Consider the following 23,585-nt stretch of genomic DNA (forward strand, 5'->3'; position numbering starts at 1 on the left):
AGGTTTTGGAGCATGTGCATGAGTGGTGAAAGATGAGTCTTGAAAGAAAAGCGTGTTATATCTTGAACACCTTTATTTATGACGATGTGAGGTTTGAAATGAATCCTGTAGGCAATGGGAAGTAGCAAAGAGGTTCTCAGCAGGAAAACAAGTTGATTAGATTAAGGCTTTAGAATGGTTATTCTGGCAAGGCTGTGTAGGATACATTGGAAAGAGAGGAGACCCAGGCCTGGGGAATCAGTTGGTATACTGCAGTAGTCCTAACAAGGAGTGATGAGGTCCTGCCTTGAGCAGTGTGGAGAGAGAGGAGAAGACATATAGAAGAGCTACTTTGAAGGTATACTTAGTCCAGTTTGGTTGAGAGCAACATATGGGTGACTAGCAATGTCTAAGATGATGCAAGTAGTCTGTATTTGGAAACTGAATAGATGACAGCACATTATTCCATGTCAAGGAGTAATAGGAAGAGAAGCATTTTGAGTGGAATGGTGTGTTCAGAGTTTAAGAACTGATGGTGTAGCTAAGTGGAGATAACTAAAAAGCTATTTGAATTTCTGAGTAAAATCTGGGTGGTAAATTAAATGCCACTAATGAAAACTATCTTAGAGCTTAACCTATAATTTTCTTAGAAATATAGGAATTTGTTTTCATATCCTTAATAGCAATGGCAAAAACTTTTAGCTATACATATATTTAATCAGAATATTATTTTCATATCCCTGAATAGTAATGACAAAACCTTTTAGCTACACATATAATTTATAAATGCATTTTATACATACCTATATTAAACAAAACAAGACAAAACCCAAAAAAGCAAATTGAGCAACAGAGAGGTTGTCTTGCAACAATTACAGTGAAACCCTGCTGGAAGCATTGCAAATGGAAATTACATTTTGGGAAGTATATATGTCAATATGTAGCAAGAGTTATAAAGATGATCATATGATTTTTGCCTAGTTAACCTACTCCTGATGATTAAAAGCAAAAGATTCAGTGTATTTAATGAAAATTTACCTTATAGATGTGGTTGACATAAAAATAAGTTAAAAGGGAATGGTTTAATGTGTCTGTGTTTAATCAGAGTAGAAACAGGAAGATTATGAAGAAACATGGCAACATATTTACATAGATGTAAAATTAGTATTTATAATTGTCACAACTCTGCAAAACATGTATAACAATAGAGACTCATTGAAAAACATTAAAAACAAAAACAGTCAGAATGGTAAGATTATAGATAATTTCCTTTTTCTTTTTTCCAAAATTTTATGTCAGGACAACTTTTCAAAATCTTTTAAAAAGGTATGTATTAAGTTACAATAAACCAAACCCGTGCATATAGACAGGCTCCAAACATTATTGAAATGTTTCTTGGGTATGTGGGGAGGCTGGTGTAAAGAAAGGGGATCACTTGAATGAGGGCAGAGGAGAGAAATAAGATTAAGGCAGAGGAGTGAGGAGCTCAGGGAAGCAATAGCATCCTTTCACCTCCCTAAGGTGTCACTGGGCTTAGGATTCACAGTGGTGGAAGCCTCATGTCACAGCTGATGTTCCATGAGGCAGGTGGGGGAGATGGACCACAGGGACCACTCCACCTTGTTTCCTTTACACTGTCTCTGTGCTGGGCCATGACACTGGCATGGCCTTGGGGCATGTGTGCAGTGGAAGGTTTGAATTTAGACTGGTGGCAGGAGATGAGACAACTATGTTTCTTCTGTGCACATATTTGGTTTCGCGGACACGTTAACCACAGGAGAGAAAAGGCCACAAGGTGTTGGGTTAGTATGAGTGGGGACAAAGGAACTTATTTTTTCAACCAAAGAAAGCATCAGTATTGCAAAGACTTTCCGTGATTCCACACCCACCTCGGAAGCGCCCTCTCACCACAGGAAGTGCGCTGATCACTGGAGGAATAAAGGAGACTGAAAGGATCAGTTCCTCAGCCTCTCGCTGCACAGCTCATCAGGACCTCAGCCATGAGACTTTTCATCCTGGCCTTCCTCGGGATCTGCTGTCTCGCCGCATACACTGTGGAAGGTAAGTCAAAAGCTTATTTATGAGATAAGGAGCATCTATGTATGCAGGCAGTGGCCACACATTTTCGTTTTGACTCAAGCTTTGACTGCAGTAAACTTTCGCCCAGCTTAGCCTCAGACTTCCCTAGTGAAAATGGGAATAACTTGACTCTAGGAGACTTTGTAGATTTTGAAGATAGAACTTGGTCACAATCTGGGCTCCTATTTTTCACAATTGGGCGATTTGGTGTAAATTTCTTTACCTCTCTGTGCCTGTGCTTCCTTATCTATAAGAAGAATGTAATAACCGATACGCTTACCAGGGATTAAAATGAAATAAATCTTATGATCACTTATCAGGTTTCCACACAAGTCCTAACTTCTTGATTAATGTTAGTTGTGGAATGCTGATGACGATTGTATATACCTTTGAAGCTTTTGCCTATTTAATATTGACCTTGATAAAATCTCAAAAATTTTGAGAGTTCACATAGTGGGAATGAAGTAGATGGTTTATGTTCTGAAGCAAAACAATGTTCTATTAAAACAAAAATGACTGGTAGCTCACACCTTTACACCCAGGAAATCAATTTTACATTAAGTGTGTAGGAGAGTCTGTTATTACTGCTATGAATGTTGTTCCCACTGATGATCAATTTCTTGAGTTTATAAGAGACCATAAGTGCTAACAAATATCAACGTCTTATATACAATCAGATAAACCTACAAGACATACCCAGATGAGACTTAGTTATACTGAGACTTACCTGAGCATTCTACACATATTTCTTCAAAGATCATTTTTTCCAAGCTGGTTGGAGTATATTTCTCCTTGTGGCTCTGGCCACAAGAGGGAATATCCTTTGGGTATAATTAATGTTTCAGTTAACTCTCCTTTCAACCTTCTAATCCATAGACTTATTACTTAGACTAGAATATCTGAACCTGATCGTGGATGCCAAGGGTGTCCGTAAATAGAGATGGCAATGTCTGGAACTCCCTGAAATTGTGCCCCAAATTAAAAAAAAATATTGATGAAACAAAAACTTTAGGCCAAATGTCTTAACCATGGCTGGCTGGCATTTGTCTGAGAAAACAGGCTGCCATTTGGTAGAAACCCATGTACGGGTAGGGGAAATAAGACTGAGGAAGACTGTAGACACTTGGGTATTTCCCTCTTTCACTGCGGTCAGCGACAGTTCAGCATTAAAAGTAAGTTGGCAAATGTAGAGGATTAAGAATGTGCAGGCTGGATATTGTGTGATGGAGAGAAGGAGAGCTGAAGAGCAATGGTAGTGAACACCGGGTCAGTTTCATGTTTATAAAATGCCTTCTGATACCAGCAACACTATAGCTCAAACTTCATCAACATTGGCTATTATTTAAGATGCTTTTTTGCTGAATATTTCTCTGAGAAATATTCTCTGAGAATACTTGCTTCCCTGAGTAGCAAATGCCAGTCTCCAGCTTAGGAATAAATCAGCACTTAGAAACCCTTTTTAGATTTTAGAAAACCCTTACTATTATTAACTCTCCCAAGTTATTTTCCCTTCTCCAATGTAAGATGTTCTCTAAACTTAGAAGGTTTAATCCTCCGGGGCCATTTCTATTGAGGATGAGTATTTAATGAACTACTTCCCTTACATATTTCACATTCTACCATTTAAAATGAGGACACCTTTATTTATTCAGTCAAGAATGAACTACCTCTCCCACATTTAGTGTTGCCTTCCCCAAATTACTCTTTATCAGATCACTCTTCATTTTATTTACAGCACTCTAACATTGATAGTATTAACAATTATATTTTATTTTTGTTTGTTTGGTTTTCTTTACCAGGTGTGGGGAGTGAAGTTCTAGACAAGAACATCTGTGTGAGTCTGACTACCAAGCAACTGCCAATTAAAAAAATCAAGACCTACACCATCAAGGAGGGCCCCATGAAAGCAGTGATGTGAGTTGCTCTCCCCCAAATCTGGGCTTGATGGAACACAGTATATAGAAATGCTGCCCTCCTCAGGAAAAATGTCAACAAGGAGGAAAACCTCAACATAGCCAATAGTCTTTCTGTTTTTCCATATGAACCATGCCTTTATGTAGCCCCAAACAATGTTTATGACAAAAAATTGGCAACAAGTGAAGGATATCACCCTCCTTTCTGCTTTATCTTAGCAGAAGAATCTAACTGGGAATCAGATGAATAATATGCTCAGTCCCGAGGGTTAGGTTTATAGCTGGCTGGTTCAGATCAGGATTTGACCGTAGAGACACACTGGTATGGGATGCCTTCCTTCCCATCCTTCCCCTTCCCTGCCTTTCTCTGCCCTTATGGTGGGCTGGAGTAGAGTGCCATATTTTATCAGTTGCCATATCTCGAGGAATAGTGTCAACAACTAGCCTACATGGTACCGTTCTCTTTCTAGGATCTCATCTTCAGAACAGCAACTCTTCCCAACACACAATTGCAACTTTACCTCCCAAAATATGATAAAGAAATTACCTTTTGTCCAGAAAATAAGATGAGTGTGTTTAAATTTGAAAAAGAAATGATATGTAATAATTGGACTAGATGACCTCAAATGTCCGGTTTAATTACATCACCTGGTAGCAATGATGAGAAAAGGAGCCTGCAATTTATGCTGAGCCAGGGATCTGGGTATTACCTGGAGCTATTTCTCCTTTATGGGAAAATAGATTGCAGAGGAAAGATTTTCATTTATGTTCTCCTGAATCTGAAAGACTGTTTCGTCCAGTCATTTCTGCACAAGATCTCTTATATATGATCTGATCTTAACTTCTGGTCCCAAGACTTTGAGGATGTGACTGACTTTGTCTATTTTTTCTTTGCATTGCAGATTTATTACCAGACGTGGCCTTAAAGTCTGTGCTGATCCACAAGTTGAATGGGTGAAAAAAGCAGTCCGAACAGTAAAGTCCACCAGGAGAAATGTGAGCCAGACCAAGCCTACAGGAGCCCAACAATCCAGCAGTACAGCTGTGATCCTGAGTGGGTAGTGACCCTCTGGCGTCTTGTCCCCTCACTAGCCAGGCAGCTCATTTCCCTTTAAAGCTCATGGACTCATTACATTATATTCACCTTTTATAAAAGTGCTGCATGAGTCAAATTATTGTTTTTATATTTTTATGTCTTTCATATTCATTTAGATGCTCTAATTAATAAATATTTATTATTAAGAACAGTACCAAAGTTTATTCATTACATATTGGGAAAAATAATACATCATTTGTGTCTATTTCTGTCCTAACTGTACTTCGTTGATGGTATCCATGATGGGAGAGATTTTGGTCAGTGTTTATCAGCGATGAAAGATATATTCATCATTTTTAGGTTCTAGAGTAAAATGGTTCTCTACACATGAGTCATAGTTGGCACCTCTGATAATACAATTTAATATCTATTTCAACCTACACGAGTCATAGTTGACACCTGTGGTAATGACAATTTAATATCTACTTCAACCTGTCTTCATAATGGAGTTCTTTTTTTATGGAATAAGCAAGAAAATCATCCAACAATTATTTGGTCCCCATACTGAGGGTTTGCTACTCAAAAAGTGGCTTCATTCAAGTTTGATCTGGAGCAAACACATACCTCTGTGTTTCATGTGATGTCCTGTAAAGGAAAGAAAACAAATATAACTTGCCACTTCTTTCATTTGCCAAAGTAGCAAGGATCAGACTTTTGATGAAAGGATAATTTATTCAAACAAAAATCAGTTCTCCTCAAATTGGGCAATGATCTCACTGTCTTTCTGTGATTTCCATAATTGTCACTACTCTAGTTATCATACAAGTCATGCTTTTTTTTTTTTTTTTTTTTTGCCAGTAAGGTTTTAACATCCCAAACTGTCACCAGGAACATTTTTTGAATGTGATCACAATTTGCAGTAAAGTTTTAATTAAAGCTACTTCATCTGGTCACTAAACACCCCAGACTCATGCCCTCCTGTTCTTATTAAATTTCTAATTTGCTTCGTGTTTAAGACTCTACTATCCAAGTAGCTGATGATGTACACGTTCACTTCTATCTGACTTTAAATAGTTAAGAACTGATCAGACCTTGATAACTTCAAGGGAAGAGAAAGGACTAACTGTTTTCTAGTCCTAAGGGGACACTCCACAATGTCAAGTATTTTTAGAATGTTACCTGAGGGCAGTTTGTTGGAATCAGTTTTACTTCTAATCTCATCCAACTAGTGAACCACAGAGGAAACCATTAAAACACTTCCTCATAGTGAAAAGTGGGGTCATCTATCCTTCCCTATTGCTATTTGCCCACAATAACTTTCAAAGCTGGTTTTTAAGAAAACACTGAGAAGAAAACACCTGTTTTATGAGGGGTGAAACATAGCAAAGTCAAGTCACAGAAGATGAAAGGAAAGTTTCCTTAATGAACATGTACTTGCATTCCCCAAATGTCTCCCAAACCCTAGAGGTTTTCATGAAATAATAATAATACGACATGTGGAAGGATATGGGTAAACGCATTTTACTAACTTGGCACATTATCTAAGGTGGCTATGTGATGCTAAGTGGTTTCAACCAAATAGTGCACATAACTTTTAACTAACTGACTCGATGTTTTGAATCATTTAGGTAGGACCTGTGTCTACTAACTATAGTGCTGTGGTTTAATGGATTTCAATTCAATTCAAAGAAATAATCTAAGAAGAAGAGATCTCAAAATATTAATTGTTTTAGTGGCTGGTGACCCCCCTTTTGTGCTCTTGTGGTGTCTTATACTTAACTTTAACCTAAAACTTACCAATTTATATTGAAATTGCTTATTTGCCTGTCTGTGCTTCCCCCACCCCAATCCTGAAATTAGACTGGAAGCTGCTTGTGTGTATTATTACACCAGGTCCCCAGTGCCTAGCATAGAACTGTGTGTGGGGAGTCAATTGATATTTGTTGGATGAATGGGAGGAATAACATATATTACATTATTTCCTTCATTCTACTCTTTCATATTTCTAAAATTATATATAACACAAAATAAACTTTATTAACAGAAAGTTCAATTCAGCAAACAGTTTTGGGTACTTGCTATAAGACAGTCACTGTGTTAAGCTTAGTATACATCAAGGTAAGTAAAACACCACTTCTGCTCTCCAGGAAATCATAGACCAGTGGATGACACTATGATGTAAGAAAACCAATTGTAGTCGAGCGTTTGAAACAGGTAATAATATGGGCATGCTCAAGAGAGAAGGGAATAATTATCCTGAGAATGTTCTCTAAATTTTTTTCTGAATTTACATATAATTATGAATGACTATTATTAATAAGAAATGGAGGATGCATCCTAAGTTGGTTTGAAGAAAGATGGTGTCACATATTTCTCTCTTCTCTAGGAAATTCTTCCACTGTGATTGTAATATTTGTAGCGTATTCTATTCTTTCCTAGATATTTGATGTAACAATAAAGTGAGTATAAAACTGTTACTGAAATTTAATTGGTGGGAAAACTGAGCCACAGAGAGCTTGATTGTCTTGGCTAAGAGCACACAGTTATTGAGAAACTGAGCCTGATCTCAGATAGCAACTTTCTGTGATATCTCAGCCTCAGGAAGGAGAGTGATAATCTACAAGTCTTCTTAGAGTGGGTATGATGTAGGCAATCTCTGAGCAGGGCCACATTATCTCACCAGTCTCAGATTTTTACACATAAATTAGAAGTATTTGAAGACTACAACAAGTACTTCCCATTTGCCTTTTTCTATGCAATTATTTAAAAAATATTTTTATTTTATCAAAGTAATACATGAACATGGTCAAAAGTTTAAGTAGTACAAAAGGAGTACTAATGAAAATGGATAATTTCCTGCCCTATTCTTCCTGTTTTCTAACCTTCCTCCTCACAGACAACTGCTTTAACTCTTTTAGCTGATGGTTCTTCTGATAGTCACCTTCAAATCACCAATGTTTGGTCACCATTAATTCCCGGGCTATGAATTTTGGGCATTGTTTGTGGCTGCCCTTATGATACATGAGGATTTAGTTCACTTCTTCCATTCTCTACATATAATTATGTTGATATTTTAATTATCTATGTTTATAGATTTAGGTAATATACCTATCATTTATTTCTTATTTGGTCAACTGTGGACAATACTTCTTGACTTTCCATTTTGTAATATTGTTCTGTTGTCTATAGCAAATACTTAACTAGTTTTTACTATGTAACCAGCACTATTTCATTGATTTGCAAATGTTAAGACATTTAATCACATTATAGACCTCAGTTAAAGACAAAACGCCTAAGACATAAACTATTGGCTTGTGTTGGATAGAGTTCAGATTTGAACCCATGGAAGCCTGGCTCCAAGTTCATGCTCTTGACCACTATGTCATGCTGCCTTCCTCGCTTTAGGAGCCAGTTTCCCAAAGACCAAACCATATGTAATATATCCATGAAAAGTCTACTAAGACCTACATAATATTTTCATTTAACCAACCTAATTAATTAATTAGCTCATTCATTCAGTAAATATTTGTTGACGGTCTATTATATGCCAGAGGCTGTAACCATAAGCAGAACAAAGCCTCTGCTTTCACAGAGCTTACATTCTGATAAGATGTGCCTTCTATTCCTTACTCCAGGGTATTTATTTATTTATTTATATTTATTTTTTTATATTGAAGTATAGTTGATTTACAATGTTGTGTTATTACTGCTGTACAGCAAAGTGATTCAGTTTTTTATATATGTGTATATTATATATGTATATATATATTCTTTTTTATATTCTTTTCCATTATGGTTTATCACAGGAGATTGAATATAGTTCTCTGTGCTATACAGTAGGACTTTGTTGTTTATCCATTCTATATATAATAGTTTGCATCTGCTAACCCCAACCTTCCACTCCACCCCAGGGTTCTTTTATCTACTCACTCAGCCAACAGATTCTTACTGAGTGCCTAACGTAGTTCAGACACTTTGCTGAGCACTGGAACGCAGTGGTGAAACCAGACACAATCCTCACCTTCAGGGAGCTTACCCAACTAAGCAGACAATTTCAACAATACTGTAACCTGTGATGATAGGGGAAGCAGGGAGTGTGAAGTTTGGGCAGACAGGAGCAAACCTGTCCAGGTCTTAGCAGGTGGAGAGGGTCAGGACAGGCTTCCCCTTGAAAATACCTTTTAACCTGAGACCTAAAGAATGAGTCAGAGTTATCCAGGGGAGTTCAGTGCAATCCAGGCAAAGGAACAAGCAACACATGAAAAGACCAGCAGGCAAGAGAAATCCAGATGCATTAAGGAAATGAAAGTAGTTTAATATGACTGAGGGACAAAGCTAAGCTTTGACAAAAAAGAGAGTGTGAACAAAAGGTGAGGTTAGAGAGATGGAGGAGATCACCAATGGCTTTGTCTGCCAGATGGAGGAGTTTTACTCCATCCTAAAGGTAGTGGGAAATGACGCTGGCTGCCAGGTGGTAAACGGTGTGCAGAGAGGAAAACAGGAGCTGGGAAGACAGTTGGGAAGTGGCTCTGGGCTTGATAACTTTTGAACTTGGCCTGGCGTGCTGTGACACATTTTTCCTTTTCCTCATGTTTTTTTTCTGCTTAGCCCGGGAGCACATTAACGATGCATAATTGCCTAACTCTGGCTGTGTAGCCCCGCTGTACATGCCAAATGCCTCAGACCAGCAAATCCAATCACTGCTTCTTTGGATGTGGGGAGCCAGGTTTGAGATGGGAGAATATTGCCTTTATGGGACTTGCTTTATTATTTACACTTTTTTATTGGCTGAGCTGAGATTGGATCTGTGTAGTCAAGATTGAAGCCAACCACCAAGAGGAAGGAGAAGGCAGGGTTGAGAGGCAATAAACTTGATATCAGTTATTCAATTTTCTGAATATTTGTGGAGCACCTGCATACTACAAGGAGCACAGGATCTAGTCTGCTATCATAAAGCCCATGATCTCATGGGGAGAAAGTGCAGTCACCAAAGACTTTCCCACTTGAATGTTCCAAACAACTTAGCTCAGGGCTCACCTCCTCTTAGAGACCTTTCTGATGTCCCCAGCCTAGGTGACACCCCTCTCATGGGCCCACTCAGCCCCTGGGCTTACCTCTACTATCATTCATATTACTCTGAAATACAAATTTATTTTTCTTTACTTTCTATCTTACTTAGTAGTCAGGGTAGGGACTGCGAATTTGATCTCTGTGTACCTAGTACCTGGTATAGTGCCTGGCACATCATAGGCTTCCAATAAATTTTTGTGGAATATACACTACATTATACGTATCTGTACCTTAGCAGTTATCATAAAGAGCTATAGGAATGCAGAAGAGAGAATATTTAAATCTGTGCTGGGAAGGTTAGGAAAAGCTCTGCAGAAAAGGTGATATAAAAACTGTACCTTTAAACCTGAGAAGAAAAATGCCAGGATGAAACAGTAGGGGTGGACAGTCCTGCCAGAGGGAACTGTGCGAATGAGAAAGAACAGAGGCAGGTAAATCAAGGCCTGTTCAGGGAAACTGCTCATTTCTAGGGTAGCTGGGGTATAGAGCTCAGAAATCACAGAGGAAAGGAAGTCAAGGCTAGATTGAGATCACCCAGAGTGCCATGCCAAAGGGTGTGATTTTAAATAGTGGGTCCCAGGGAGCAGCATAATCAAATTTGACTTGGAGGAGGGCAGAAAATGGTTGAGGGTGGAGGGGAATAGTGAAGTGAACACTGAGTCAGGTTGGAAAAGATGGGTCCAGGCTGGAGGATATGGTGGCCTGAATTAGGCTGTAGCAGTGAGGGGCCTGAGACAGAATTAGAATGGCTTGGTTATCAACTGGATGTGGAGAATAAGTTAGTTGGAGGAGTTGAAACTGCACTGAGGTTTCCAGCTTGGGTGGATGGTTAAGAAACAGCACGACTGATTGGTAAGATTTTAGTGTGGTTACTAATAGACTCTGAAGAAAATAAATAGTACCAAGGAAGAGATGCAGAGAAGGAGGAGGTCTGAAAGATGAAAAAACTGATTATCAACCTTAATACTCAAATAATTCAGACTTAAAGCCCAAACTACATTTCTATCCCTGTTTGACAGACTATCTTTTTACAAGGATGAGGTAAAAATAAAACTGAATATCTGTGAAACCTTATGCCCCTTGGTGAAAAAAGGTACACATAAAGGGAATACAGTATCCACTGGGTGAGTCACCAGTGTTATTTTAAGAGGGATTTGTCACATGGCAGTGAGAGGCAGAGAGGAGCAAAGATATGAATCCATAATGAGAAAAAAAAAAAAGAAATGAGGTGAAAGAAAAGGTTTTGTGTGGGAGTTAGGAGTGCCCAAGCATGACAGCAAGGTGGAGTTTGATGAGAGAGGACGAGGGAGAAGGTCAAAGAGATTTTTTTCTTTCTTTGGGAGGAAGTAGTAAAAATTGGGACAGACTGCTGAAAGTGGAAGGCCAGAGCAGTGACCTGGAATTATTATTTTGGAAGCTAGGAAGGAAATTTAGAGGAATCTCTGCTGAGAGAAATTTGTACCCCCCCCCCACCGCCTCTCCCCTCAATCCTTCCAAAAGAAATTTCAATCAAATACAAGTAATATATGTTGATTTCCTTTCACACTGTGCTGCCTAGAGTAATTGCTAAGGCTGTATAATTTGCTTCCTCCTGAAACTTGTGATTTCTCTCATCAAGGTGGAACTGCTGAATGAGATATTTGGGAAGAAGTTTCACATTATAGAGTAAGGAAACAAAAGGCCACATGGCTAGACTGAGATGATCTTAGCCAGAAGCACCAGGTGCTGTATGAGGGAAGAGTGGATTCCCATTTCTCTGAAGCCTGGGTAGAGGAGATGCGTGGGTGCAGAGATGGATGGGTGGGTGAAGAGATGGATGGGTGAGAGGAGTATTGGCAAATTAACCTGTCATAAGCAGCGGGTGAAAGAGGAGAGAAGACTAGTCATGTGCTCTCTCTGTCTTTCTCTCTCTCCCCTTCTTGCTCTCTGGGGTAGACACTGATGTGGTAGTTAGAAGTGTAGCTCTGCCTGGTATACATTTGTATACTGGTTTTACCACTTACTATATAGGTGACCATGGGGAAATTCTTCAATTTCTCTGTGCCTTAGGTTGCCTCATTTATAAAATTAGAATAATAATAGTGCTGACTTCATAGGATTATTACGAGGGTCAAAACACTTAAAACAGAGCCTGGCACATAGTGAAGACTCAATAAATGACAGCTTTTATTATCCCTAGTGGATAGGCTGGAATAGGAGGTGGTAAAAGGGAGGATAGATAAAAAAGGGAATAGATCAAGAATCTATAAGATTTCCTGTATGCTTACATTTACTGGTTGATGCTTCTGTCTTCACCATTTAGGCAAAACTGGATTTAATTTTCTATATTTTCTAAATAATTGTATTTAACTCATCAAGTCATAAATTGTTCTACGGAATATTTGTACCATGAGAGCCTCCACTTAAAAAAAGGTACTCTAGTCAAATGTATTTAGGAAATGATCATACCATCCTCCTTCTGTTGGAGAATCATGGTGACATAGCTTGTCAAAGTCTCTGAAAAGTACTATGAAAAAGATAGCCATTAAACCTCACTTAGTCCTGTGTGCCAGCTAAGAATTGTCACTTGCCATCTGCCTCTACAAGAATGAAGTCACTAGCCACTGCAGTTGCTGACCTTCAACACACCGTGAAAGGAGTTCAGTGTGGAGTTCAGTGTGGAGATCAGGAATGAGGCACTCTGCTCTGAGAAAAACTGGCAGAACAGGCCTTCAGATAAATATTTTCAGGAGATTTTATGAGCCCAAATTCTTGCATCTTCTCATATCCAGAAAAGCACTAAAATCATTAACGGAGACATCTGCTCCTTGTGACTAGCAGCAAGCCTCTACCAAAATGTGTGCCTGATTGCATGTATCCCCCTTCACCAAAATCACATGTAGACTGACCCCCCAACCCCACCTTTTCAGAGCAGTTTCTCGGAGCTATCTGAGAGGCTGTCTCTCAGGCTATAGTCCTTATTTCGTCTCAAATAAAACTTAACTCAAAATTCTCATGTTGTGCTTTTTTTTTTTCCTCCTCAATTGACACGTGTTTCCTCAAGTTAACCTGAGTACAAAACTTCTTTCCATACCATTGATAAACATCCCAAGAACATCTATTGAACATAAATTCCTCAAAAGATTGAAGACTAAAAATCTCTCAGATCCATAATCCCGAAAGAATAAAACCGTAATCCATCAATAGCATCAACACAATCAGAAAAAGGAATCTGCTCCGTGTTCCCTCACTTATATCTCTGTAACCGGTTGGAGCCTGGAGTCCCATTTTTGGAAATGTCTGATCTTCTGGAGTGTGTTGTGTGGGTGTGCGTGTGTTCATATAAGGTGCTCACAGACTCTTTGGTTCCTTTATGTTGTTAATTAATCAGGTACTGCCTAAAGTATCTACTTACTAGCACTCACTGAATACCTACTACGAATGAGAGATCAGGCTAAGTAACAATACTTTGAGGCCAAAGTAGATACGTGAAGGGTTCTAAACTTTCCTCTTTTGGTGGCTTTGCTAATGCTCTTCATTGTGCCTGGAGAGTGACATTCTTCCTCCTCTTTCTCTTTCTCCAATCATCAGTGTTCATCTCAGGTACCACTTTCTCTAAGAAACCTTTCCCTCTCCTTCCAACTGGATCTGATCTGTGGCTTCTCTGAACCTTCAGGACTTTCTTATGACATTCATTTTACTCTGCTATGAGTTGTAGATATTTATGAACTACTTATCCCTCAAAAAAATGGAACCTTTGGCAGGAGGGACTGTGTCTTATTCATCCCTGTATTCTCTGTAGCACCAAAAACAGGGCTTTCCCATCCTCTGAGCTCAACATATAGCTGCTGAATTAGAACTATTAAAAGAAACATAAGACATAGTTGCCATCACTTAAGGTATTTAGTATGTGGTTGTGGAGATAATACCTACACATAAGGATGTAATGACAACAGAAGATAGAGGTGAATGATAATTGCCTAGTTAATGGAATGGATGGAGGATGACAGTATGTTTCTTTAAAAGAATAAACTCCACTTGACTGGCAAGGCTGCCTGACATTCTGTATTGAGTGCAATCTTGAGGTGACTTCCTGGCTCGGTGGAAAGAGTGTTGTGATCAGTTACTGATGTCTGCCTTGTGTTATAAACTCACTAGTGGTGGCATGCATTTAGATGATTTGATGATGCTGGTAAGGTCAATGGTGTATGGGTTTCAGAGAAAGTGCAGGTTACTGTGGGTTGACTGCAGTAAGTCAACAAAAGCTTGTATGGGTAAAAAGACTTCAACCTGGCCATGGAAGATGAGTAGCACTTAAAAGCCAAAGGAGAGGAGTACGATAGGTGGCTGAGACCACCTGGATGGTCTGTATACATGACTGAACCTCATTAAAGACTTTATATACATTTTAAGGTTCTAGAGTCCAGTGCGGAGGTCTGCTTATCTTGCAGTGCCCAAGACAAACCTGCTGTGTGGCTGACAGGGTCTTGGTGCTCTAGCTGGGTGTCAGGCCTGAGCCTCTGAGATGGGAGAGCAGAGTTCAGGACACTGATCCACCAGAGACCTCCCAGCACCATGTAATATCAAACAGCGAAAGCTCTCTCAAAGACCTCCATCTCAACGTGAAGATCTCCATCTCCAGCTCCACTCAATGACCAGCAAGCTACAGTGCTGGACACCCTATGCCAAACAACTAGCAAGACAGGAACACAATGCCACCCATTAGCAGAGAGGATGCCTAAAATCATAATAAGTTCACAGACACACCAAAACACACTACCGGACATGGTCCTGCCCATCAAACAGATGAGATCCAGCCTCATCCACCAGAAAACAGGAACCAGTCCCCTCCAACAGGAAGCCTACACAACCCACTGAACAAACCTTAGCCACTAGGGGCAGACACCAAAAACAAAGGGAACTATGAGCCTGCAGCCTGCGAAAAGGAGATCCCAAACACAGTAAATTAAGCAAAATGAGAAGACAGAGAAATACACAGCAGATGAAGGAGCAAGGTAAAAACCCACCAGACCAAACAAATGAAGAGGAAATAGGCAACCTACCTGAAAAAGAATTCAGAATAATGATAGTAAAGATGATCTAAAATCTTGGAAATAGAATGGAGAAAACAGAAGAAACATTTAACAAGGACCTTGAAGAACTAAAGAGCAAACAAACAATGATGAACAACACAATAAATGAAATTTAAAATTCTCTAGAAGGAATCAATAGCAGAATAACTGAGAGGGGAAAACGGATAAGTGACCTGGAAGAAAAAATATTGGAAATAACTACCACAGAGCAGAATAAAGAAAAAAGAACGAAAAGAATTGAGGACAATCTCAGAGACCTCTGGGACAACATTAAACACGCCAACATCCAAATAGTAGGGGTTCCAGAAGAAGAAGATAAAAAGAAAGGGACTGAGAAAATATTTGAAGAGTTTATAGTTGAAAACATCCCTAATATGGGAAAGGAAATAGTCAATCAAGTCCACGAAGTACAGAGAGTCCCATACAGGTTAAATCCAAGGAGAAACATGCCAAGGCACATATTAATCAAACTGTCAAAAATTAAATACAAAGAGAAAATATTAGAAGCAGCAAGGGAAAAGCAGCAAATAACATACAAGGGAATCCCCATAAGGTTAACAACTGATAATTCAGCAGAAACTCTGCAAACCAGAAGGGAGTGGCAGGATATATTTAAAGTGATGAAAGGGAAAAACCTACAACCAAGATTATTCTATCCAGCAAGGATCTCATTCAGATTCGATGGAGAAATTAGAACATTTACAGACAAGCAAAAGCTAAGAGAATTCAGCACCACCAAAACAACTCTACAGCAAAGGCTAAAGGAATTTCTCTAGGCAGGAAATACAAGAGAAGGGAAACCCTTACAATAACAAACCGAAAACAATTAAGAAAATGGTCGAAGGAACACACATATCAATAACTATCTTAAGTGTAAATGGATTAAAGACATAGACTTTAATCCATTTACACTTAAGACATAGACTGGCTGAATGGATACAAAAACAAGACTTGTACATATGCTGTCTACAAGAGACCCACTTCAGACCTAGGGACACATACAGACTGAGAGTGAAGGAATGGAAAAAGATATTCCATGAAAATGGAAATCAAAAGGAAGCTGGAGTAGCAATTCTCATATCAGACAAAATAGACTTTAAAGTAAAGACTATTACAAGAGACAAAGAAGGACACTACATAATTATCAAGGGATCAATCCAAGAAGAAGATATAACAATTGTAAATATTTATCCACCCAATATAGAAGCATCTCAATACATAATGCAAATGCTAACAGCCATAAAAGGGGAAATCAACAGTAACACAATCACAGTAGGGGACTTTAGCATCCCAATTTTACCAATGGACAGATCATCCAAAATAAAAATAAATAAGGAAACAAAGCTTTAAATGATACGTTAAACAAGATGGACTTAATTGATATTTATAGGACACTCCAACCAAAAACAACAGAATACACTTTCTTCTCAAGTGCTCATGGAACATTCTCCAGGATAGATCATATCTTGGGTCGCAAATCAAGCCTTGGTAAATTTTAAAAAATTGAAATCGTTTCAACTATCTTTTCCAACAACAACACTATTACACTAGATATCAATTACAGGAAAAAATCTGTGAAAAATTCAAACACATGGAGGCTAAACAATACACTACCTAATGACCAAGAGATCACTGAATAAATCAAAGAGGAAATCAGAAAATCCCTAGAAACAAATGACAATGAAAACACGATGACCCAAAACTTACAGGATGCAGCAAAAGCAGTTCTAAGAAGGAAGTTTATAGCAATACAATCCTACCTCAGGAAACAAGAAACATCTCCAACCTAACCTTACACCTAAAGCAATTAGAGAAAGAAGAACAAAAAAAACCCAAAGTTAGCAGAAGGAAAGAAATCATAAAGATCATATCAGAAATAAATGAAGGAAACAGTAGCAACAATAATAAAACTAAAAGCTGGTTCTTTGAGAAGATAAACAAAATTGACAAACCACTAGCCAGACTCATCAGGAAAAAAAGGGAGAAGACTCAAATCAATAGAATTAGAAATGAAAAAGGAGAAGTAACAACTGACACTGCAGAAATACAAAGGATCATGAGAGATTACTACAAGCAACTATATGCCAATAAAATGGACAACCTGGAAGATATGGACAAATTCTTAGAAAAGTACAATCTCCAGAGACTGAACCAGGAAGAAATAGAAAATATAAACATACCAATCACAAGCACTGAAATTGAAACTGTGATAAAAAATCTTCCAACAAACCAAAGCCCAGGACCAGAAGGCATCACAGGTGAATTCTATCAAACATCTAGAGAAGAGCTAACGCCTATCCTTCTCAAACTCTTCCAAAATATAGCAGAGGGAGGAACACTCCCAAACTCATTCTATGAGGCCATCATCACCCTGATACCAAACCCAACAAAGATGTCACTAAAAAAGAAAACTACAGACCAATAACACTGGCAAACATAGATGCAAAAATCCTAAACAAAATGCTAGCAAACAGAATTCAACAGCACCTTAAAGGGGTCATACACCATGATCAAGTAGGGTTTATCCCAGGTATGCAAGGATTCTTCAATATATGCAAATCAATCAATGTCATACACCATATTAACAAATTGAAGGAAAAATACCATACGATCATCTCAATAGATGCAGAAAAAGCTTTTGACAAAATTCAACACCGATTTATGACAAAAAACCTCCAAAAAGTAGGCATATAGGGAACTTGGAATAACCCTACCTAAGGAGATAAAAGACCTGTATGCAGAAAAGTATGACACTGATTAAAGAAATTAAAGATGATACAAACAGATGGAGATATGTACCATGTTCTTGGATTGCAGGAATCGGTATTGTGAAAATGACTATACTACCCAAAGCAATCTACAGATTCAATGCAATCCCTGTAAAATTACCAAAGGCATCTTATAAAGAACTGGAACAAAAAATCTTAAAATTTGTATGGAGACACAAAAGACCCCGAATAGCTAAAGCAGTCTTGAAAAAGAAAAATGGAGCTGGTGGAATCAGGCTCCCTGACTTCAGACTATACTACAAAGCTACAGTAATCAAGATGGTATGGTACTGGTACAAAAACAGAAATATGATCAATGTAACAGCATAGAAAGCACAGAGATAAACCCATGCAGATATGGTCACCTTATCTTTGATAAAAAGAGGCAAGAATATACAATGGAGAAAAGACAGCCTCGTCAATAAGTGGTGCTTGGAAAAGTGGACAGCTACATGAATGAAATTAGAACACTCCCTAACACCATACACAAAAATAAACTCAAAATGGATTAAAGACCTAAATGTAAGGCCAGACACTATCAAACTCTTATAGGAAAACATAGGCAGAACACTCTATGACATACATCACAGTAAGGTCCTTTTTGACCCACCTCCTTCCCACCCACCCACCTTCCATTTCTCCTAGAGAAATGGAAATAAAAACAAAAATAAACAAATGTAACCTAATGAAACTTAAACGCTTTTGCACAGCAAAGGAAACCATAAACAAGATGAAAAGACAACACTCAGAATGGGAGAAAATATTTGGAAATGAAGCAACTGACAAAGGATTAATCTCCAAAGTATACAGGCAGCTCATCCAGCTCATTATGAAATAAACCAACAACTCAATCCCAAAATGGGCAGAAGACCTAAATAGACATCTCTCCAAAGAAGATATACAGATTGCCAACAAACACATGAAAGGATGCTCAACATCACTAATCATTAGAGAAATGCAAATCAAAAGTACAATGAGGTAACATCTTACACTGGTCAGAATGGTCATCATCAAAAAATCTACAAAAAATAAATGCTGGAGAGGGTGTGGAGAAAAGGGAACCATCTTACACTGTTGATGGGAATGTAAATTGATACAACCACTATGGAGAACAGTATGGAGTTTCCTTAAAAATCTAAAAATAGAACTACCATATGGCTCAGCAATCCCACTAATGGGCATATACACTGAAAAAAACATAATTCAAAAAGAGTCATGTAACACAATGTTCACTGCATCTGTATTTACAATATTCAGGACATGGAAGCAAACTTAGTGTCCATCGACAGATGAATGGATGAAGAAGATGTGGCACTTCTATACAATGGAATATTACTCAGCCATAAAAAGAAATGAAATTGAGTTATTTGTAGTGAGGTCAGTGGACCTAGAGACTGTCATACAGAGTGTAGTAAGTCAGAAAGAGAAAAACAAATACCGTATGCTAGCACATATACGTGGCATGTAAAAAAAAATGTTTCTGAAGAACCTAGTGCAGGACAGGAGTAAAGATGCAGCTGTAGAGAATGGACTTGAGGACACAGGGAATGGGAAGGGTAAGCTGGGATGAAGTGAGAGAGTGACATGGACATATATACACTACCAAATGTAAAATAGGTAGCTAGTGGGAAGCAGCCACATAGCACAGGGAGATCAGCTCGGTCCTTTGTGTCCACTTAGAGGGGTGGGTTAGAGAGACGTAAGAAAGTGGAGATATTGGGATATATGTTTGTGTATATCTGATTCACTTTGTTATACAGCAGAAACTAACACACCATTGTAAGGCAATTATACTCGTATAAAATTGTTTAAAAAAAAAGGAGAGCAATGATGTAAGCAAAAAGGAGTGGAGGTATAACAGACCAAGATATTTTTGTTGGTTATTTGATTAATTTGCCTCTCGCATTAGACTATAAGCTCTTTTAAGGTAAGGCCAATTTTTGCTCTACTCAGGACTTTATATCAGTGTCTGGCAGAGTGACTGGGACAATGCAAACACTCAGCAAATATGTGCTAGGTGAGTAGGGAGTATAGCCAGGAGATGAGTAGGAAAGAAGAAAGGAGAAGCAGTGAAGGATAAACAAAAATGTGACTTAGGAAATGTTCTTGAAGCTGAAGAATTAACTTTATTTTGTAGTCATTTTGAAGAGTTGAGATTTTTTAGGGGACAACTTGAGTTCCATTGGGATTTCTGTGGTATTTGGGTAATATATCTCACAGCCAAATTAATATAATTTATTTAGAAACATTTCCCATGATGGGTCTCTTTACAGTATCATATACCTGTACCTTCACCAGTAGGAAGTGCAAGTCCCAATGAATCATGGACATCTAAGCAAATCTCCGGGGCTGTTCAGCTGAGGTCGAGTATCCTGTGTGCCTCAGGTGTTCCATGGACAGACTACTATTTCCTGCCACAGACCAACAGACCATTTGTGAGTGGGCTGCAGACCAAGGCCACACAGTCATGAGCAGAGAAACCTGTAGCATGAATACTTTTCTCTGTCCTCCTCGTACCACTAATGGCAGCTCCATTTGGGAAGAAGATTCATTTCATACCTTAGGATAACTACATGAAAGAGCTGTACTTTTGGACTTTGAGGCATATCCACATCAAAATAAGTTGAGAGAAAAAATGGTTATTTACATCTAAGTCATTAACTTTCCACCTGGGCTAAATATAGGCCTTAGTGTTTATTCTTCATTGTAAACATAATAGGGAAACTGATTATTAGTGTACTGTTGTGATTGTTTTAATTATTTTCTGTGATTATTTTTGTCCCTTGATTGGAATTCCCCAACTTATTATCTCATTACAGTATTCAAATTTTGTGGGATGTTTGGAAACAGTTGTCTTGGGTCAATTCCAAGGAATTGAAGGAATCAAGATTATTTAAATATTTTGATTGACAACAGCAAAGGAACATAATGGTGAGATTGACTGCACTTCATCGAGACCAACAATCCTTTGATATTTGTTAAAGAAATCGTGTTTTGTATGTTTGGATTAAAACTTATATTTATAGGATTGAATGTGAGTATACTAAAAAGTTTACATTCCATATAATAGATTCATAATGTTTAGTAAAGAAGACATTGGAGATGAACATTAAATTAAAAAATGAGTTACTTAGTGCAGTTGAGGTTGTTTCTTGATCTGCATAGTGAATACACTCATGTGTTCAGATCATGAAAATTCTCTTAGCTGTTAACTTATGTGTATTTTTTGATATGTGTGTTATACTTCAATAAAAATTTGAAAGAAGTCATTGCTTAGTTAGCTCTCTCTTCATCATGTTTAAGGCTGGAATCCATTAAGAACACAGGAGAGTTAAATTTGACAAAATATAGAGGTAGCAGATTATTTGAAAGTTGGAAGATTTAGGGTGGCTAGTAATGTAAGAAGATAGCTTATTTCTCACCACATTCACCTTGAAAAATTAATTTCATAGAGTTGATATATTAATCATAATCACCTGTGTGTTTCCAAATAATGAATAACTTCATGGCTAAAGATGAAAGATTAAGAGTTTGGAAATCTTTTTCCTCCTAACCAATGAAGTGTTTCTCCATCTATCTTGCCAAAAGCAAGATCAACAAGCAGAGGAAAACTGCATAAAAATGAAAAGATCCCAGTACACCCTTGATGTACACCCTTGGTACATTATCTTGACGCCTTGGAAGTAAGAAATAACACCAAATATTTCTGTTTACATATGTCCTTTTAGGAACATTTTTACTTGCATTATTCACTGGAGCTGTAGTCAACTCTTCAAAATGACTACAAGATAAAGTTAAATCTTTAGCCTCAAGAACACTTCCTAAGTCATACTATCATTGCCCCAGGCATCACTTTTCCTTTTTTCTTTCTTTTCTCTCTGGCACTAACTAATATCCTCAGAGCATCCTGGAGTCATCACTGTGTCCATAAGTACATCTGTATATCGGGAAGATTTCTAAGATATAAAGTAAGAGATAGAAAGAAGGAAACTGTAAAAACAAAGTCTCTTGGCATTGAAATGAGCTTAGATGTAAATAAATAGTTTATTCTTTCCTTGATTACATTTTATGCATACAATTTTTGAACAAAGCCACAATTTTAAAAGGTACGGCGAAGTAAGTCAGAAAGAAAAAGACAAATACTGTATGCTAACACATATATATGGAATTTAAGAAAAAAAATGTCATGAAGAACCTAGGGGTAAGACAGGAATAAAGACACAGACCTACTGGAGAACGGACTTGAGGATATGGGGAGGGGGAAGGGTGAGCTGTGACAGGGCGAGAGAGAGTCATGGACATATATACACTAACAAACGTAAGGTAGATAGCTAGTGGGAAGCAGCCGCATGGCACAGGGATATTGGCTCGGTGCTTTGTGACCGCCTGGAGGGGTGGGATAGGGAGGGTGGGAGGGAGGGAGACACAAGAGGGAAGAGATATGGGAACATATGTGTATGTATAACTGATTCACTTTGTTATAAAGCAGAAACTAACACAACATTGTAAAGCAATTATACCCCAATAAAGATGTTAAAAAATAAAATAAAAAAAAAGGTACGGCTATCTTGTGATTACACTAATATATCATGCAGATTGCTATGAAGACGTGTAGTAAGTGTATTTGCTCTGGAGGAAGAGAGGGATTGTGATGGATTGGTGTCATCTGTCTTACATATTCCTACCCTTCTAATCTTGACGTTAAATTGGAGTTATGTAAGCGTTGGGATTTTTAATTTTTCTTTTTGAAATGTTTTTACTTCAGCTTATGGAACAAGGGGGTTGAATTCTTTAAAACTGAAGCAAATGTGAAGAAGCCAAGATATTGCAGCAACATCTCTTACTTTTGTATTACACAGATCTTGCTGCCATACAAAGACTCAAGGAATTCAACATGGTGATTAAGACTGTTAACTCTGATTGAAGAGGAACAGAATAAATAAAACTTTGTTCTATGGGATGTGATTTAACTCTTTTTCTTGGGAGTCTCTCTTGGTTGGAGTCAGGCAGCCCTAGCCTTGAATTCCAGCTTACGTGATCAGTGTCTGTATGACCTTTGATAAATGCCTGAATCTCATGAGCTTCATTGTTTTCCTCTGTAAGTGACCTAGGTCACATGGTGTTTGTGGGAATCAAATGGGATTCAGCGATGAACAAAATAGACAAGAGACTGGTTGCTTGTTTTCATGGAGCTTCCTTTCTAGGCAGGGTGGTGAGGGGACCACACACACACACACACACACACACACACAAACACACACAAATCAAAATGTGTAAAAAGATGAAAAGTGCTATAAAAAAAATAAAGCGGATAAGAGGATAGTGATGATATGAGGGGACAGGGAATGAGTAATGGTGTTCTCCTTTAAATATGATGTAGTCAGGGATGTCTTCTTTGATAAGATTCAGGAAACCCAAGTGAAGTGAGAGTGGCAATGAAGATACCTCAAGAAAAAATATTACAGGCAGGGGGAAGGATTAATGCAAAGGCCCTGAGGCAGGAGTATGACTGATGTGTTGAAGAGCAGCAAGAAGGCCTGTGTGGCTGGGACTGATGAATGAGAAGGGAATAATAGAACTAGAGTCAGGGACCTCACAGAGCAGAGCATGCAGCACTTCGTTGGCCATAGAAGGACTTTGGATTTTATTCTGAGCAGGATGAGGAGTC

The 23,585-nt window shown here is 38.2% G+C and overlaps 2 protein-coding genes across 2 annotated transcripts in view; both read left to right on the top strand.

Moving 5' to 3' along the window:
- The window catches only part of SFT2D2 (SFT2 domain containing 2), a 361,103-nt gene extending 338,803 nt beyond the window's left edge, over nucleotides 1–22,300 (top strand). The window contains exon 7 of the transcript XR_009522341.1: nucleotides 22,256–22,300. The gene's annotated coding sequence lies outside the window, so the exon portion shown is untranslated. The remainder of the gene's footprint in view (nucleotides 1–22,255) is intronic.
- Nucleotides 1,926–5,179, top strand: LOC132423486 (lymphotactin-like). The gene is made up of 3 exons (XM_060009289.1): nucleotides 1,926–2,040; nucleotides 3,858–3,972; nucleotides 4,874–5,179. The coding sequence occupies exons 1-3, from the start codon at nucleotides 1,980–1,982 to the stop codon at nucleotides 5,031–5,033; spliced, it is 336 nt and encodes a 111-aa protein (XP_059865272.1). The 5' UTR covers nucleotides 1,926–1,979; the 3' UTR covers nucleotides 5,034–5,179.
- Nucleotides 22,301–23,585: the final 1,285 nt, after the last annotated feature.

Source organism: Delphinus delphis, chromosome 1, assembly GCF_949987515.2.
Source record: "Delphinus delphis chromosome 1, mDelDel1.2, whole genome shotgun sequence".
NCBI lineage: Eukaryota > Metazoa > Chordata > Mammalia > Artiodactyla > Delphinidae > Delphinus > Delphinus delphis.

Excerpts from the sequence above, each read along its gene's own strand:
- LOC132423486 (XM_060009289.1), top strand. The coding sequence starts at position 1,980 with ATGAGACTTTTCATCCTGGCCTTCCTCGGGATCTGCTGTCTCGCCGCA. Across the intron at positions 2,041-3,857 it reads CGCCGCATACACTGTGGAAG|GTGTGGGGAGTGAAGTTCTA; the intron begins GTAAGTCAAAAG and ends TTTCTTTACCAG. Across the intron at positions 3,973-4,873 it reads GGCCCCATGAAAGCAGTGAT|ATTTATTACCAGACGTGGCC; the intron begins GTGAGTTGCTCT and ends TTTGCATTGCAG.